The following is a 17,781-nucleotide window of genomic DNA, read 5'->3' on the forward strand; positions in this document are numbered from 1 at the left end:
TCAGTGGAGAAATGGTGCACTCTCCACCAGTCCCTCTGCACTTGCACTACACTGGCTAGTTGCACACTTCCTTACTCCCTCCCATACTTGTCAGCAGCCACATTTCTGCCTGAAAGGAAGGGAAGAATAGGGAAGGAGGAAGGGCGGGAAGGAAGGAAGGGATGGGAAGAAGGGGAGAGAAGGAGTGAAGAAAAAAGGGAGGAAAGGAGGGATGAAGGAAAAATGAAGAAAAGAGGAAGAGGGGGGCAGGGAGGGAGGAAAATTTCTGATGTTCATTATCAGCTTCCCACAAGGAAACTCAATGGGAAAACAGGAAGTTGGAAGTCACTCATATTCCTTTGAACCTTTGCCTTTTTTCTATTTACGTAAGGAAATATCTCTGAAACAGGTCATGGTTGTCTAGTATTTCAATAATATTTATTAACTTTATTGCCTTTTAGTTAATCTCCCTAAATAATATTGAAATATAAAACAAATAAGAAATGGTTGAATTGTTATGAAAATAACAAGTGACAAACACTGATGCTAAGGACAGTATTCAAACTTTACACAGACAAAGACAAAGAATTACTGGAAGACAAAGAAACCAATCAGTAAATGCAAACCAATGAAGAAACCAGACAACAGATCAAAATCTCACTCCACAACTTAGCAAAGAAAGATTAAATCACGAAAGAAAAACAGTGGTGAATAAAAAGCTGTGTATCCTTCTTCCCATGCTACTATGGACTTCTCAAAATATAAAAGTCCCACATACCTCTTTAACCAATTTTATCATTAACAGGGACCCCAACATAAAACATACGAAATAATCTCCCTAAATTTTCTTTAGGGGGAAAGAAACATAGCCATACAGGAAAGAAACATAAGATAAAAGATAGCCAAAGAACTTACAAAAAAGTTTGGACATCTCACAGAGGGAAGTCAATATTCTATTAAATCCCCATTACAATGCTTCCACAAAAACCAAATACTTAAGAAAAATATGAAATATGCTTTCATTTGATGTTACAGTATTTTTACATCCATAGATCCAGAACTAGCAAAAGAATCCATGGCATTGGTACTATACACAATGTAGTCGACCTAACCAAATTCACTAAGATGAAAATGCCTGTTTCACTACCTACTTTCTGTTTGAAAACTAATGCATTGCAACAATCCAGAACACCAGGAAAAGGAAACAGACTACTTACAGAATGTTTTCCAACAAAACAGATCCATGCAACTTTATCAGAAAGTGTGTTACCACTCAACCCAACCAATACAAGTTATGAAAAACCTAACACTGCAATACATCACAAATATCTCAAAAATAATCAAGAGTATTACAACCACATAGTATCACCATAGTATACAAACTAAGTGAAGTCCTTCAATGCATCTTAACCATAAAATCTAATAGCCCAGAAGAAAAACATAAGTCACCTACAACGTATAGTGTAAGGTCTATAACAGCTACTATGTAGAACAGATAGTTAGAAGACTAGCAGAGTGCATCCATGAACACCAACTAGCAGTCAGAAGATACAATTAAAAACTCCTTAATCCTACAACATATATATATACACTCAGTCACAGTTTCAACTGAAAAACTGAGCATCCTAGACCAAACTAAATCCAAAAATGTTAGGAAATTCCTGGAAGCTTGGCATTCAGACAAATCAGCCATCAGTAAATACATAGAGATAAGCCACATTCAAGAGACTATTAAAAAAAAGGAAACAAAAGGACCAGAACACATCCTCTCCAGCAACCTATACTCAGATAAGCAGGGATTAACACCAGACCACAAATCAAGCAGAAAACAATAACCTAATCAAAGAACTATCAAAGAGAAAACCATACACCCACAACACTGGCAGGACAAGCTGCTATATATAAACAAGGAGCAAACCCAGTATTCATTAGTGCAGATGATATTACCTAGTCGGGTAATGAAATGTTGCCAGCAAGCAACCAAACTATAGATCTTAAATCTCAATCCTAAATATATATATAATTACTAATAATATATATAAAATTAATAATTATATTATTAAAAATTACTCACAAGTAAATGGCAAAATTACTCCAGTACCTTGTCTTTGAAGCATTTGTAGATTCCCCTCCTGAGTTCTGCAGGAGGATTCTTGGTCAATTAAGATGAGCTCAAATAGCTTATAAGAGGCTAGTGAATTTTAATATCCTTCTAACTTTTTACTCCCCCTTAGGCAGAGTAATATAGCCTCCTTTTAGATTGGGACAATTGCTAATTTCATAGATAAAACTATAGTGCACCATATTAAATTATCTACCCAGTTATTAGAAAACCTCATGATAATTGAAATGATTGATAGGCTATCACTTGGAGTTGGTCCTATGTTGTAAAGTACAACTCCTCTGCAACTAAAAATAAATTATTATACAACATTCTTGTCACTATATTCGTATCTTTCTTAAATTACACAATCCAATAATTCTGAACACATAATTCCTAATTCATAGGTCCACTTGAAGCAAGGGAAGAAAGATCTACTTTCCATGTCAAAAATATCAGTCCTACTATTTGTAAGCATCCCACTCTTCTCTTCTCCCTCCTGCACTGCTACCTGCATCTCGTTCCCTGCACAAAAAGTACAATGATTTTGCTGATGCTCTGAGGAAAGAGGAAGCAGTTCATTTGCCTCTTCATTTAACTTGTACCATCAACTTGAAGCTCCCAGTCCAGCTCACAGGCAAAAGGCAACATTCCATATATATTCAAAAGTTTGCTATTTTAAATGAGTTTCCAGACTACAATTTGAAGGAAGTTTTCATTTATCCTCCTTTCTATATCTCCAGCCTCTTCAACCCATTTTTTGCACCAAAGAAAAATAACTCCTGACAGCAGTACACAATTGTTTCTGATGTTTTATTTTTTTGATATGTTGTCTGGAGTGCTGTTTTGTAAGAATTCTGCAATTTGTTCGTGGCTATTTTGTTGTATTTTGTTTTTTATATTTTTCATTATTTTGTCAGATGCCAACAGTCAATGGGAGTTGGGCAGCTTTAAAATCAAATTAACAAACAAGTAAATAACATGACACACTTCCTACTTCTGTAACCATTATAAAACAAAACCTACTGCCTCTTATTTCAGATCTGCTGGGACTGATGCACTTACAATTAGATCAAAATGAATGTGCATTCTGAATATAATAGTGTCTGATACTAAGCCCAGCACATTTGAATGCATAATATGAATTGGTTCATTGTCTGGCTGTCTTCTTCAGGTTCATGAAGAACACATTTTTCAATATTTTGCATAAATAAGTGGTAGTGAATCTGAATAACATCCTGATTCCTTTTCAGAAGATCATCCTTGCATGAGACTCAAATTAGAACTGGCTTTGAGCAAATATATGAACACAATTTTTTGGCTGAGTTGGAAAAATATGTATTTAATTTTCCCTAACTGGAGTATTTGGATTACTTGCCTTGTTCATTTTATTCTTTTTCCAACTGAATGAAATTTTTTTTTTTAATAAAAAGCTTCTGGCTGCAAAAGTAGCTTTTAGCAGTTGCAAAAGTAGCTTTTAGCACAGGACACATTTTTTAGAGGATGCAAACCATCCAGTACTGATACGTGCATATTGCAAAAATGTGGAGCATGTTTACAAATTCACAAAGTTAAGACCTTCAGTCCACATCAGGTGACACAGGCATAATTTTTCTTCAATTTTTAGAACACTTGTACACTTGACTCATAGAACAACCAGGTGCATCATTATCATTATATTTTTATATATGCCTCCTATTTCTCTACAACAACAATCCTATGTGGTAGGTTGGAATGAGAGAGAGTGACAGGTACAAAGTCACCCAGCCAGGTTTCATGCCTAAGGGGCACCTAGGCTATTAGATTGTAGGCCAGCACCTTCACTACTATACCAAACTGACATTTTATGTAAGCCCAAATATCTCTGCCCACCACTCCTTACCATAATTTTGAAGTTGTGCTCCCCTTTCCCCCTTTCCAGCCAGAAAGTTAGAGATTGCAATCTTTCTGAATGGTACAAAAACCTTTCCAGCCTTCAAGGATGGTTCATGACTAAGTTTTCCTAAGTTTCTCGTAACTTCAAATGGCTGTTAAGTGACTGGATGTAAGTCAAACACTATCTATAGCATTCACATACTGCAAGTAGAATGACTTGTCTTGCCAATTGGCCATTGAGTATTCTCTTAGTTATATCTGATCCATTTCATAAATTCCTGGAGCCTGTAGCTACATGTGTCAATAGTGGTCTTCCTAAATTGATTATTTATCAACACAGGAACTTCTATATTTGTCATCTATGCATAAAGGCTAAAAAGATATGGAAACTTTATCACAACACTGAATGGTACTCTTTGTACAGATATTATCAGTATGCCGCATTGAGACTGGTAAATAGTAACTGAATTTTAATGATGAAATGTAAATACCATCAATATTGCAGTTACTTTTACTGTGGTAATTGTGATACAATGATTAGATAAAAAGATATATTGCATTATTATTAGATATATTACATTACATACATTTAAAAAAATCTAAATCCACAGTGGAAGTTAATGATAAACAGACTTAACCCACATTCTTTTCTCACCTTATCTAATCTTAAAACTTACCTCCATAGCCTGTGCCAATCGTTCTTCCAAGGCCATATAAGTAAGGAACTGGGGATCCACATACGAAATTGCTTGAGCAACCCCAAGACCATCCCCAAATTCATCAAGTAGCCTATAGGAAAAGATAGTGTTATTTCTTAATCTCTAAGTAGGGATGAAAACATGTGCAATGATGCTTAAAAGTTTGTTTCTGAATAAATATGACCTTACATGATTAATTTATACATGGTAAAAAAATAAAATTTCTGCTATTTCCTAATCAGGAATGAAAATAAATAGAATGTAAACAGTAAGAGATTAGTTGTTTAATGAGGCTACTTCTAGAATTTCAGGACATTAGTGAACTAAATGACAAACTGAACACAGCCTTGCCAGGAAAACCCATTTATCAACATGAGTTCAGTTCTTGAGACTGAAATGACAGAGACATAGCAAACTATTTTCTTATTTTGCCTCTCCCATCTCTTTCAGCGTTCTAATTTTCTAACTCTTTCAACTTACTCAGATCTCTCTCAAACAATTAAGCATTTGATCTATGTAAAGCAGGGGTGTCAAACTCGATTTCATTGATTCGCATCAGGGTTGTATTTGACTTCGTTGGGCCAGGGTTGAGGGGCCAGGGTGGGAATGGTCAGCTCGACGTCACTCCTGATAGGGGTGCCTGTGGTGGCCTCAGCAATCTGCCAGCAAAAACGGTCTCCCAAGCTCTGTTTCGGCTGCACGGCCTCCTGCAACCCTCCTGAGCTCCGTTTTCACTGGCAAAGGGTTGCAGGAGGCTGTGGCAGCTAAAAACGGAGCTTGTGAGCCCATTTTCATTGACAGAAGCACTGCGGGCCAGTCCTGTGCTGTTTCCAGGGCGGCCCCGTTGGCCAGATCTAAGTACTCTATGACAATCAGAAGCAAGTGACAACTACTATTAAGCTGAGTTTGGTTCTGATGCCCACCCTTGTCATATATTTCTGATACAACATTAACAAGAAGCTCTTACACCTATCATGGACCAAGGGTTTCATTCTGCAATTCTATTTCAAATAAAATATAAGACAGATTATGTACCGAAGATAGCAGAAGAATCTACCAACCTCCATTCAACATCTAGGTCTTCACTCATACTGGAATCATCTTCTAGATTGTTGTTCCCATCTAACATAAAAAAGCCAGGATGTACAAAATGGCTAGCTTGATCATTTTCTTCATCACTGCTACTTTCGATTTCTTCATGGTATTGCAACCAAGGAATCTCTCCATCCTCTAGAGAAGTCTGTTCCCTTTATATAAAAATGAGAAAAGCTATATAAAATATAGCAAATACAAAATTTAAATTACATGTAAGCAAATAGCATAGAAAGTACAGAATCCTTTATTTATGCTGAGTGCTAAGAGTCAAATGCCTGCAATCTATTTTCAACAGACATCACTTTAAAAATAATAGCACAGTTCAACAGCATAGCTAAAATGCGATACTTTATGAATGATATTTATATGTGATATGTATATTATTTTTTATCTTAAGATACATAACAGCATACAGCACAGCAATAACCTAAAATGTTTATTATGTTTTTTTTTAAATAAATAAATAAATATACAGATATCATTTTTGCTGTGATATAAAGAGAATGCAAGACAGTAATTTTATTCTGGTGGGGACTGAAGAAAGAAATACATTTTACTTCTATGGCTGTCCATCTTAGATGCATAACTCTGGACAACTAACAGTTTACAACAACAACAACAACAACCAATAAATTCCTGTAATAAAACAATGATATAGTTAAAAACCACCAAAATATTTATATGATCTGAAAAGAGACCAGTGTAAACAAAGACTCTGCACCTGTGGAGAAAGAGTTCCTGAAACCCTAACCCATATACTTTTATACTGCGGTCATCACAAAGATTTGCAGTGGCAGCTAATACTGCCCTGTCTAGATTTCCAAGCTGCCTAGATCCTATTTATTTGTAGTTGCTATTATCAAATCAACATTATTTAATTTACTTTTCTTAACATGGTTAAGCTTTGTGTATTAAATAAATATCATGCCAATATTATAATTATTGGGTACTTTTGTGATTATTTCTTGCTGCCTTACACTTAGTGTTTTCATTTTGTTTCTAAGCTGATATATTATTGTAATGGGAGCCAGTTTGGTATAATAGTTAAGGCATAAGGCTAAAAACCAGGACACCATGAGTTTTAGTCCTGACTTAGGCACAAAGCCAGATCAGTGTCCTTCGACCAATCAGTTTCTCTTAGCCAGAAGGATAAGGAATGGTAAATTCTTCTGAAAAACCTTGACAACAAAACTGTAGGTACTTGATCAGTCTCAGAGAATCAGACACAACTGAACAGAGGAAAATGAATGTAATAAATAAATAAAAAGTAAGGTTCTACATTTAGGTAAGAAAAATACACAGGTACAATAATAACTGTGAGAGGGATCTTGGCGTCCTAGTGGACAATAATTTAAATATGAGCCAGCAGTGTGCAGCAGCTGCCAAAAAAGCCAACACAGTTCTAGGCTGCATTCACAGAGGGATAGAATCAAGATGACGTGAAGTGTTAATACCACTTTATATTGCTTGCTAAGGCCACACTCGGAATACTCCATCCAGTTTTGGTCACCACGATGTAAAAAAGATGTTGAGACTCTAGAAAGAGTGCAGAGAAAAGCAACAAAAATGATTAGGGGACTGGAAGCTAAAACATATAAAGAATGGTTGCTGGAATTTGGTATGTCTAGTTTGATGAAAAGAAGGACCAGGGGAGACATGATAGTAGTGTTCCGAAATGTCAGGGGTTGCCACAAAGAACAGGGAGGCAAGTTATTCTCCAAAGCACCTGAGGGCAGGACAAAAAGCAATGGATGGAAACTAATCAAGGAGAGAACCAACCTAGAACTAAAAAGAAATTTCCTGACAGTTAGAACTATTAATCAGTGGAAGAACTTGCCTCTAGAAGTTGTCAATGCTCCAACATTGGAAGTTTTTAAGATGTTGGATAGGCATTTGTCTGAAATGGTATAGGGTTTCCTGCTTAAACAGAGGGTTGGACTAGAAGACCTCCAGGGTCCCTTCCAACTCTGTTATTCTAGTCTAAAACATCTATCTTTTTATGTAGTTAAATTAGTCCAATACAAAAAGAAACCAAACTATGTTAGAAAAAATAAACAGTGGTGCATTAGATTTTACGTTGGAGATATATCCGTTAGGATTACCTGGATAGAATTTCAAAAGAAAAGAATTCAATACATGTGGAAGATTTTGAAAATTAGTATTGGATAATACATCCATTTAAATCTGAAAAAAAATGGAAACTACTATGGATGCATAATGAGCTGAAATTTTAAAATAATATATAGGAGAAAGAAGCATGCACATAAATCCAAGTCTTGAGTGTGACACAACAACCTGAATATACAGTACCAAAAGCTCAAAATCAGCTGAAGCTGCAAAAAATATATATTAAAAATGGACCAAACAAAAGAAAACAAGGATTAAGTAGATTTGCTGCTTGAGAAAGCGAAACATCAATTTGTAAGCAAAAGGCTGAAATTATCATATTCTATTTTGCAAGATGAAACTTTTACTAGCTACTGTAGTACTCACACATTTCTGAATCCTTTTGAATAATATTTGTGTAAATATGATCTAAAAATCTGTTTTCCACAGAAGTCCTAAAACTAGATAAAGAGAATCTATTTATACAAATGAATGAAAAAGTATACATGTTCATTCATTTCTTGAGAAAATGATCCAAAAGACTAAAAGTCTAAAAAGGTTTAATCAATTTGAGATTTTGTTTTGATAAATCTGCAGATTTTCCCTATTTTTGTATCTGAATGTAATATAACATTTGATAAAATTAAATAATCTGTATTATTATTCTAAATATGACTTTGCACTAAGGCCAAAATATTGTAAGCAAGATAGTAACATTAAAAATAAGATCAGTATTTTTAACTATTTTTAGACTAGCATTTTGGACTAAGCGTCTTTACTTCTCGAGTGGGAAGTATGCATTCCAATCTAGATAGACAAAGATCAACTGATTCTAATGTACTTTCCCCTAAAAATGTTGATATCATATACAGGGTGGGGCATAACCTTTTCCTAGGGGGTCACAGCAACACTTGTAATAACAACACAAATAATTCATACACCATTCGAAAGCCCATCAAAAACTGAGTTTATTGACACGATTTAATAGTCAGTATGACCACCATTAGCCCTTCGAACAGCATTCAAACGAGGTGGATAAGAACACAACAAATCTTCAAACAGTTCCGTTCGATTTTCCAGATTTTTCAACACAGTTTCCAAATTCATTCTCAAAGTTTCAACCGAATATCGATTTTGACCTTGCTCCTGAATCATCAGAGCTTCCACTTCATCCTTAATTATGGCCCCAATGTTCTCTGCCGGATTGAGATCTGGCGAATTTCCCGGCCAGACGTCATTGCCCCAAAATTCGACATTGTTTTCCTTTAACAATTGCTGAGTCGCATTTGCACGCATGCAAGGAGCTTTGTCATGAAGAAAGACAGCCTCACCAACCACCAAGACATTGTCTGGATCACTGAGAAATGGAATGACATTCTCCAATAAAATTTTCTCACGGAAATAACTGCCATCCCAGGATTCCCCTTTATCCTTCAAAACCCAATGCAGTTTCTTGGCTGTGAAAATGACGAAAATCCCGATGCAAGTCGGATTGCGAACGATTTGTCGATATCGTTCATGTTTGGCGATGTCGTCGACGTCTTTAGCCCAAATTCGATCGTTCTGGAAATTCGGTTTTCGAATGGCATAAACGAAGAATTCGTCAGATGGCGCCAAATGAAGAAAATCTTCCTCGGTCCATTCAACCAATCGCACAACCAAAGCCGATCTTGAACGTGTGTTTGAGTTTTCAATGGTTTGCAAATGACGTGGAATGGCTTCAAACCTTCTCGTTCTCGATATCGGCCGATTGTCCTTTGATCAACTCATTTTCCACGAATTTGAAGGATTTCTTGGGCCACTTTTCGGTTTCCTTTTCGTTGTTTGCGACTGCCAGTTGCAATGATGGCTTTGCTTTCTTGGGACAGTTGCAGAGGACGCCCTTCTCCAAATTTTGTGAAACATTCTTGGGCTGTTTTGTTCCAATTATCAGTAACCCAATCCGGATGACGTTTCAATTTGTTTGCAATCCATTTTTGATTGATAAACGTCGCTCCAGCATCGCGAGCCTCTCGAAAGGCAATGCATTTTATTCTGTCAATGATCCTTTGTTCTTCCGAATCGAATTTTCCAGCCATTCTTAAAGCAAATTTAACATTTAATAGCTCATTCAATTCAGTTTTTTATGGGCTTTAAAATGAGGTGTCGCGGAAGTTGTAAACTGCTGTCGATCTTGCTGTGACCCCCTAGGAAAAGGTTATGCCCCGCCCTGTACATGCTTACTATCTGTGTTCCCATAAATGAATCTTCATATTTTCACTATTCATTAAGATTTATATTCTTTAACAGCAACAAAAATTAAATCATTAAGGGAAATCATTGACTTTAGGGACACCATGTTACTATATGATTAAAGTCTTGTCACAAAAATGACTTGTTAACTTGCAGTTAGCACTTTTTAAGGAAGTGCTGCACTTCAGAGAAAAGCAGCTCAGAAAGAGATTGTTTGTTTAGGCAATCTCTTCACTCTGTGAGGGGAAGATTTAAAAAATGGGTCAGGCACAAAAGAACAATGCCAAATTGATTCTAATGGCAAATATGTGATGGAAAGAGAGAGATGTTGCAAAGGTAATAAATGTGGACATTGAAAGCAAAGTTACATTTTCATCTTTAAAACTCCAAATATTTGCTGACTGAGGAAGTTGCTAAACGAGGTCTGCCTGAAGTATTGTGATATTTCAGAATGCATGTGAAGCAATTCCCTTTGTTTTACCCAAAACAAGAATGCAAGTTTCTCCTTTTTAGTTTATTTTCTAAAGTGTTTAAATGCTTTAAAATACTGCGCTGGTTGCTATTTTGGCATTTATGACAATTAAATAAATGGCCAAAAAGAGTAATAGTATACACCAGAGAGAAAAAGCAAGACAGTAGTATATATATATTACATAATTCCTTGTTAATTACTGAGGAATATAACAAGAGTATAATATATTGTACAAATATATTTTATGGAAGCCTAAATCTTTGTGTGATGGTAATTCTCTTATGAATTATTCCTTCAGTTACATTTGCCATTTTGTAAACCAGTCTCATTTCATGTAGTGATGGGCCTAGTGAAAAGTTAAAGATACAACCCTATACCATAAACCAGTTTTAATGAGCACCCAGCTGGTTATTCTAGAGTCAGTTGTAGTGAAATAGATTTAGTTTGCTGTGCTTTCTTATGCTTGTGCACAGCTCCTTCGTTTAGTGTTTTTTTAGAATCCTTTTAGATTTTTGTTTTAGATTTTTAGCTTTTCATATGTAATAACTTATTCTGATATATTTTTATGCTTTTTAACTCTATCCCACCCTCTTATGCTGGTCTTTGCCTATAATAAAAAGATTTGATTTGATTAGTGCATAAAAGGATTTAGCCTTTTATTCCACAGCTGTTAAGCTTAATGAAAAGTCTTTAAAAGGGGACATTATCTAAGGCTTTTTGAAAAATCTAAGCAGACAGTTCCTATTGGTTCATCCTTCCACATGCTTAACAACACCCTCAAAAACCTCTGTTCAATTAATTAGATAAGACTTTCCCCTAGAAAACCCATGTTGGGTATTCTTCAACAAGGCCCGTCTCTCCAAAAGTTTGGTAATTTTATCCTTAATAGCGGTTTTCATTAACTTCCTTAGAACAGATGTTAAACTGACAGACCTATAATCTCATTCATCTCCCTGTGAGGCATTCTTAAAAATAAAGAGTTACATTAGCTAACTTTCCAGTCCTTCACCTCAGAGCCCAAGTATAAAGACAAGTTACATATTTTAGTTAGTAGGTCTACAATTTCAATTTTAAACTCCTTAATAATCCTTGGGTGGGTGCCATTCAGGCCTGGTCCTTTTTGAAATGTTCAATTTGTCAATAAGATCTAGCACGTCTGTTATCACCAATATATATCTGATTCTTTCCCTGAAAACAGAAACACGGGTTTAGGAAAGAGATTGGGCAAAAAGCACCCTTTCTGAAGCTGTCATAACTTGAATAGTGGTAATTGTTTGTAAGTTGAGGACTACCTATGCAAGTTATATATTTATTTAAATTTAATATATGTTTAGCCTGTTTAAATATATTTTGAAAATTCTATTTTAAGTTTTTGTTATGTTAGAGTTTTTAAGAAAGAATATTTTAAATTTGATTTTTAGTCCTCCTTCTCACTCAAGGGTGTTCTGATTCTATCGCTGTTGCTAAGGTTAGAAAGATCAGCAGCTAGCTCAAGTCAGGAAAGCATTCCAAAATTGTATTAAACACATCTTCTCCTTCAAAATCTCATACATAATTCCTTAATCCATACACCTCCCTTTATGATCAATTTCCACTCAATTTCTGTGTTTCTCCTTTGCTCTCAGTAACACTGTATATATACAGTATAATATAATGTAGTAGTACACAATATAAACATTTGTGTATGTACATTTTCTACATTGTGTGTAGATTATATAGTGCATAGTTTTTTGTTTATAAAATAGCAGTTTTGGACTTCCGGGGCGGGATTGCTGATGGCGGCAGCTTAACGAGCTGCCCCCGGGTTCCTGGCCGCGTTATCTGCCTAAATACCTGGTAGATACCTCATTCTTCAGGCAAAGAAGAATGAGAGAGAGATCCAGCTGGTAAGAGCTTTTCTTTGAAGTTTGCAGCTTTTTTTTTTTTGCTGCGAATGGAAGGGGGGCCGACCGAAGGCTGAATCACATCTCCGTGCCAGAAACTTCTGCTGTAATCATTACGGCGCAAAGTAAGGAACCCCCGCTTAGGACAATTTTTGATATATTTATTTGAGATTAATACAAGCAGAGTCCGTACCTGAGAACCTTATCTGCCTTTTTTTTTTTAAAGAAAGAGCTTTCTTTGTGCACTTGGTTTCTAAAAAAAATAAGCTCCTAAAATGGCGGGTGCCACATTCCTAACTGTCCGGCAGAAAAAGATCAAAGGAACAGCCAGATAGCATTCTCTTACTAATTAGTTTCGTTTCTCTGAAGAGCTTACAAGACTTTTTTCTTATCAACTTTTAAAAGCTTCAAAAGACTCCTTGTTAATATAGAGACATTCCAAACAGAGATGAATATGAACTGTTTCGTTACAATGCTAATCTTTTGAAACCTGCTTTGTTACAATGCTCTTTTCTGAAACCTTTTGAAAAACCTCTAAGAACAAAGAAAGAGGGAACTTAATACTTTCTTCCCTCGTAAGCTACACAACGGGCCAGCAGAGTTTGAATAATTGTTGAATAATTGTTTGAAGAAAAGATATAATGGCATCAAAATTAAATTCGGGGAGACCTCTTTTTAGGAGTACATCTCACGCACTTGGCACAAAGTTGCAGCTCCCACCCTCTACGCCCCCTACTGGAGATTTGCTAACGAAAGAACTTTTTTTTGAGACTCTTAGAGAATTTAGAGAGCAGAATTTAGAAACTCTCAGAGAATTCAGAGAGGAGATAAAGAAATTTAATGCAGACTTATATGATAAGCTTGATACTAGGATTGCCAAAACAAAGGACGATATGGTGGGACTTGTAACTGTATTGACAGAATATGTTTCTGGAATGGAAGATAAGCTAGAGGTTCTTGATGAAGCCAACACTAACTTGACATCCAAAATTGAAGTGGTGCAACAAAAAGTTGAAAACGCTGAAAAACAAATTGTTATGATACACTACAGATGGAGCTTGCATTAAGAGTCAGGGGGCTGCGTGAAAACGAACAGGAGAACTTGAAGCAGATTTTCTCAGAGGCTTTTAACTGTCTGGTGGAAAGACCGGGGTCCAACTTTGACTGGCAGATCGAAAAAATTTATAACGCTAACTCTTGGGTGGCAAAACAGAGGCAACTCCCCCGAGATGTAATTATATACTTTACTACAAGAGAGTTTAGAAACATGATACTACAAGAGTCTTATAATACCAGGCTTCAAATTGGCGGACAGGACTTGATTGTCTTGAAAGAAATACCACCCCAAATGCTAAATGCCAGGAGAGATTATGCTTTTCTAGTGGAAGAACTCAGAAACCGTCAGATACAGTATAGATGGGATGTACCATTTGGTATCATAATTACATTTGATAAGCAAAAATATTGTCTCAACTCTGTATGGGAAGCCCGAGATTTTTATCACAAGACCCTGAAGGTGGGACACCCTGAATTATCTGGATCTGGAGAAAGACTACGAGAAGGACAAGATAAACAGCAAACCACACAACTACCAGACAAAAAGCACCATTTCCTCCTTCCGGAAGGGCAAGGGACCAGAGAACAAAGATCTAGCCGTATGACTACCAGACGAATGGGAAAACAAGGCATATTGCAACAATCTCAATAATCATCGGCCATTGATCAAGGAGTTATGGTCTGAACTCTTTACAGAAGAGAAAGAAAATATTTCACTATCTCAAACAGTTCAAGAACGATATAATTTGTCTGCAAGAAATTCATATCAAATCAACTGATCAAAAATATCTGCTCAACCCCGAACTTGGTCAATATTTTGTGACCTCTGCTACGGAAAAGAAAAATGGTATAGTTGTATACTTAAGAAAAGACATTAAGGCTGAGTTAATTGAAGCAGATCCCTTTGGAAGATATATCGTATTAGACCTAATTCTAGAAGGGAAAAAGACTTGATGGACAACTTCGAATTGAGAAATGTTTGGCGAGAAAGAAATGCAGAGGCATATGACTTCACCCCTTTTTCTGATGGACATCAATCCCTTTCAAGGATTGATTTTATACAAATCACTAATGATTTATTTTCTAGGGTGAAGAAGACAAAGATTGCGGCGTGGGTCCTCTTGGATCATAACCCAGTCTGGACGGAATTGGGAAGGGTAGTGCAGGCAAGAAGGTCTTGGAGGTCGAATGAGAGTTTATTTAGATATGAAAAGTATATTAATGATTGTAAAAAATTGCCATCTGAATACTTTGTTCTGAATATGAATAAGGGTATATTCATGGAATTTGTAGGGGATGTAAGTAAAGCATATATGAGAGGAGTACTGATGAATATAAACAAAATACATAGACATAAACAAGGGTAAAAATGAAAAGAATTGGAAGAGGAAATCAAAAGAAAATTTGAAATGTATCCAAATTGTGTTATAGAGGGAAGGAGGCACAAAGGGGACAAAATTAAGGGTTTAGATAGAGACAGATACTTAGATAAAGAGATAATACCCCTAGTTAGAGAAGAGTACAGGCAAAAGTTGAACCAACAAATAACTTCTGGGGAAATCCTGCAGGTAATCAAACAACTAAGATTAGGAACAATGTAAACTGCTTAAAGTTTGTGTAATGGCAAGAAGCTGAGTTCAACGCAGAGATTTTACTGACTTTTTTCTCTCTTTTTTTTTTCCTTTTTAAAAAAAATTTCCTTGGTTTTAATATATCTTAGACTGTGTTTGATAAAAAGCTATACCGTGTACGGGCTCTGGGAAGTCGGGGGGGGGGAGGGAGGTGGGGTCATAGGGGGGAAATATAGTATGTGCCAGATTTTAAAGTAACATGATTGCACTTGTATACTGTTGCCTTTTTAATTCTAGTGTAAAAATAAGAAGCTGAATATATTGATAGATAGTAGAAATACACCGAAGGGAGGAGCAGAGGGAAAGAAGAAAGAGGGGTAGAGAAGGTGGGAGAGAGGATCGGAAGGAGTGTGAGATGGAAGGGAGGGAGTGTATTGGGAGAAAGGAGTGATAGAGGGGGAGGGGAAGTAGGAGAGGGGAATGTTGGAGGGGAGAAAGGAAAGTTGGAGGGGGGTGAAAGAAAGGGTGTATGGAGGATTGAAGTGGTATATTGGGTTTGTATTTTGGGGAGTATTTTTGACAAGGATGGCTGTGTTTATTGCTCAATGTTATATGGCCCCGGTCATGCACAGTATATATGTGACTGTATGAAATGAAAATGAAAATAAAACATATTTGAAACGAAAATAGCAGTTTTTTTGTTTATAAAAAAGCAATTCATGATTAGAATGACATACCGTGATTGGAAACCAAAATCATTATGTTCCTCTTCCACACCACTGCTATCACTCTGCTCTTCAGGTTCCTGTTCCTCTTTGCCTGGAAGTGTCTCCCAGCTTTCATCACTGGAGGACTGATCTTTCACAGTCACAGAAAAGTAAGAAGGCAGGGATGCAGACCATTCACCATCACTGCATTCTGAGCTGCAATTTGAGAGAGTCCAGTTGCACTTAAAGTTTGATAGTTAATATTTGCCATGATTCAATCAAGCTGAGCATAAAATGGAAAAGATCTAAAAGCATCTCTAGTTTCCCCTTTAGATATGAACATGCTCAGGTTTGGATGATTCTGTCCCGTAAGAGTAGGAGATAATTTCCTACTAAAATCATATTATAAAAAAAAAAATCCCTTACGAATTCTCCCAGGTGAGACCAAAAAAACCAAAACCCTACTGCTTCTTTCATTCTGAAATCCTAATCTTACCTCCTATCAAAGATATAAAATACAATATTTGTAATCTGAAGGAGCACCAAGAAAATTAGGATCTATTTTATTAAAATCCTCTCTTGGATAATAGACTTTAGAATCCTCAACATTAGACTACAACTGGCCTGATGCAAAGAAAAATAAAACTTTCTTTAAATTCATTTCTGATATGAAAATGTGTATTTAATAATACAAGACTGGCAATAAACTTCTAAAAAACATGCTGAGAACATGATGAAACAAACAATTTTATGGACAATCATATATTACTCTCTTTTTCTTCTTATACATACCTAACTGTTAAACAGAAATTGTAAATAAATAATGAATGAATAAGCAGTTGGTAACTTGGTGGAATCAAATTTGCTAAAGGTAATTTGCTCCTATAAACATCAAGATTATCAACCAAATCACTAGATACAGAACAGAAATTCCTGAATATTTTAAAGCTTTTATTTTTATATATAAATTATGGTCTTTGTACTATTTTTCATTTATCCCTTATCTTCAACATTACATAATCCCAGTTCTGAACTATTTACTAACAGGACACCCCTGGAAAATTTCAGTACTTTCTAATTACATTTAAAGTCCAAAGCCTTTTTCTAATGATATTGGACAGCAATGCCTGTAAGCAGTAAGGGAATGATTAACAGCAAACTTGGAATGCTGCCAGTTTTAAGACGTATTATGAATACTTCCATTATTTTCTATTTTTCTTATTAAATAACGTATATCACAAAGTAGATTCAATATGCAAAATAAAAGAGAGATAAATCTAATGCAATAATAATAAGAATAGAAAAATAGCATTGGTCTTTGTGATGGGTTTTTGTTTTAAAAAATCTTGAAAATTTTATTTTCATTCAAATCTAGGTAATATTTTTACTATAAAATACTTTTACCATCCTAAAATTATGAAACTAAAGCCTTCCCATTTAAATACTAAAATGGTAGACATAATTTCAGAATATTTTGCTTGTGTTCCAAATCTACTAAACCCTTCCTTTAGGCATATACTGTACAAACAAATCTAAATCAGTTTCAGACTTCTAAAAATCCTCAGCCTCCATTTTAGGCTTCCAAAAATTGTATTCTTTATTTGAAGGTATGTTTCATCTTCAAGAGACCCCAACTGTACACAATGGGATATTCCTCACCCCTAAGGAAAGCAAGGTAATCACCTGGGAGAAAAGTTGGAGTAATGTATTAATCTTAGGTTAATGTTTCTTCCTTTGGAAGCCAGGTTCAAGGTACAAAGCAAACTGAGCATTTCTCAATTCTTCAACACAGATTTAAAGGGGGAACATTTCTGGCAGATTCATAATATTTGACAGAGATATAGTGAAAAGAAAATGCATTCAAATATTCAGAAAAAACATTGTAAGCTGTGATAAATTCCTTTCACACACACCCCAAATCTTATTTATTAGGAAGTATCATAATCCTTTAATAGTGATTATGTATGATGAACCTTCCCTGCAACTTAAGTTTCAGTAGTAGTTTT

The 17,781-nt window shown here is 35.6% G+C and overlaps 1 protein-coding gene across 9 annotated transcripts in view; it reads right to left on the reverse strand.

Annotated features, from left to right (window-relative positions):
- PJA2 (praja ring finger ubiquitin ligase 2) overlaps positions 1 to 17,781 on the reverse strand; it is a 52,303-nt gene that overhangs the window by 20,105 nt on the left and 14,417 nt on the right. For all 9 annotated transcript variants that reach the window (XM_087715792.1, XM_087715791.1, XM_087715789.1 and 6 more), the window contains 3 exons: positions 15,806 to 15,991; positions 5,715 to 5,900; positions 4,633 to 4,744 (listed from right to left, as the gene is read on the reverse strand). In XM_087715792.1, coding sequence (XP_087571918.1) covers positions 4,633 to 4,744; positions 5,715 to 5,900; positions 15,806 to 15,991 — 484 coding nt within the window. The remainder of the gene's footprint in view (positions 1 to 4,632; positions 4,745 to 5,714; positions 5,901 to 15,805; positions 15,992 to 17,781) is intronic.

The sequence above is a fragment of the Thamnophis sirtalis genome, unplaced genomic scaffold, assembly GCF_051295495.1.
Source record: "Thamnophis sirtalis isolate CommonGarterSnake01/CBP01778 unplaced genomic scaffold, rThaSir2_p1.2 scaffold_5, whole genome shotgun sequence".
Classification (NCBI taxonomy): Eukaryota; Metazoa; Chordata; class Lepidosauria; order Squamata; family Natricidae; genus Thamnophis; species Thamnophis sirtalis.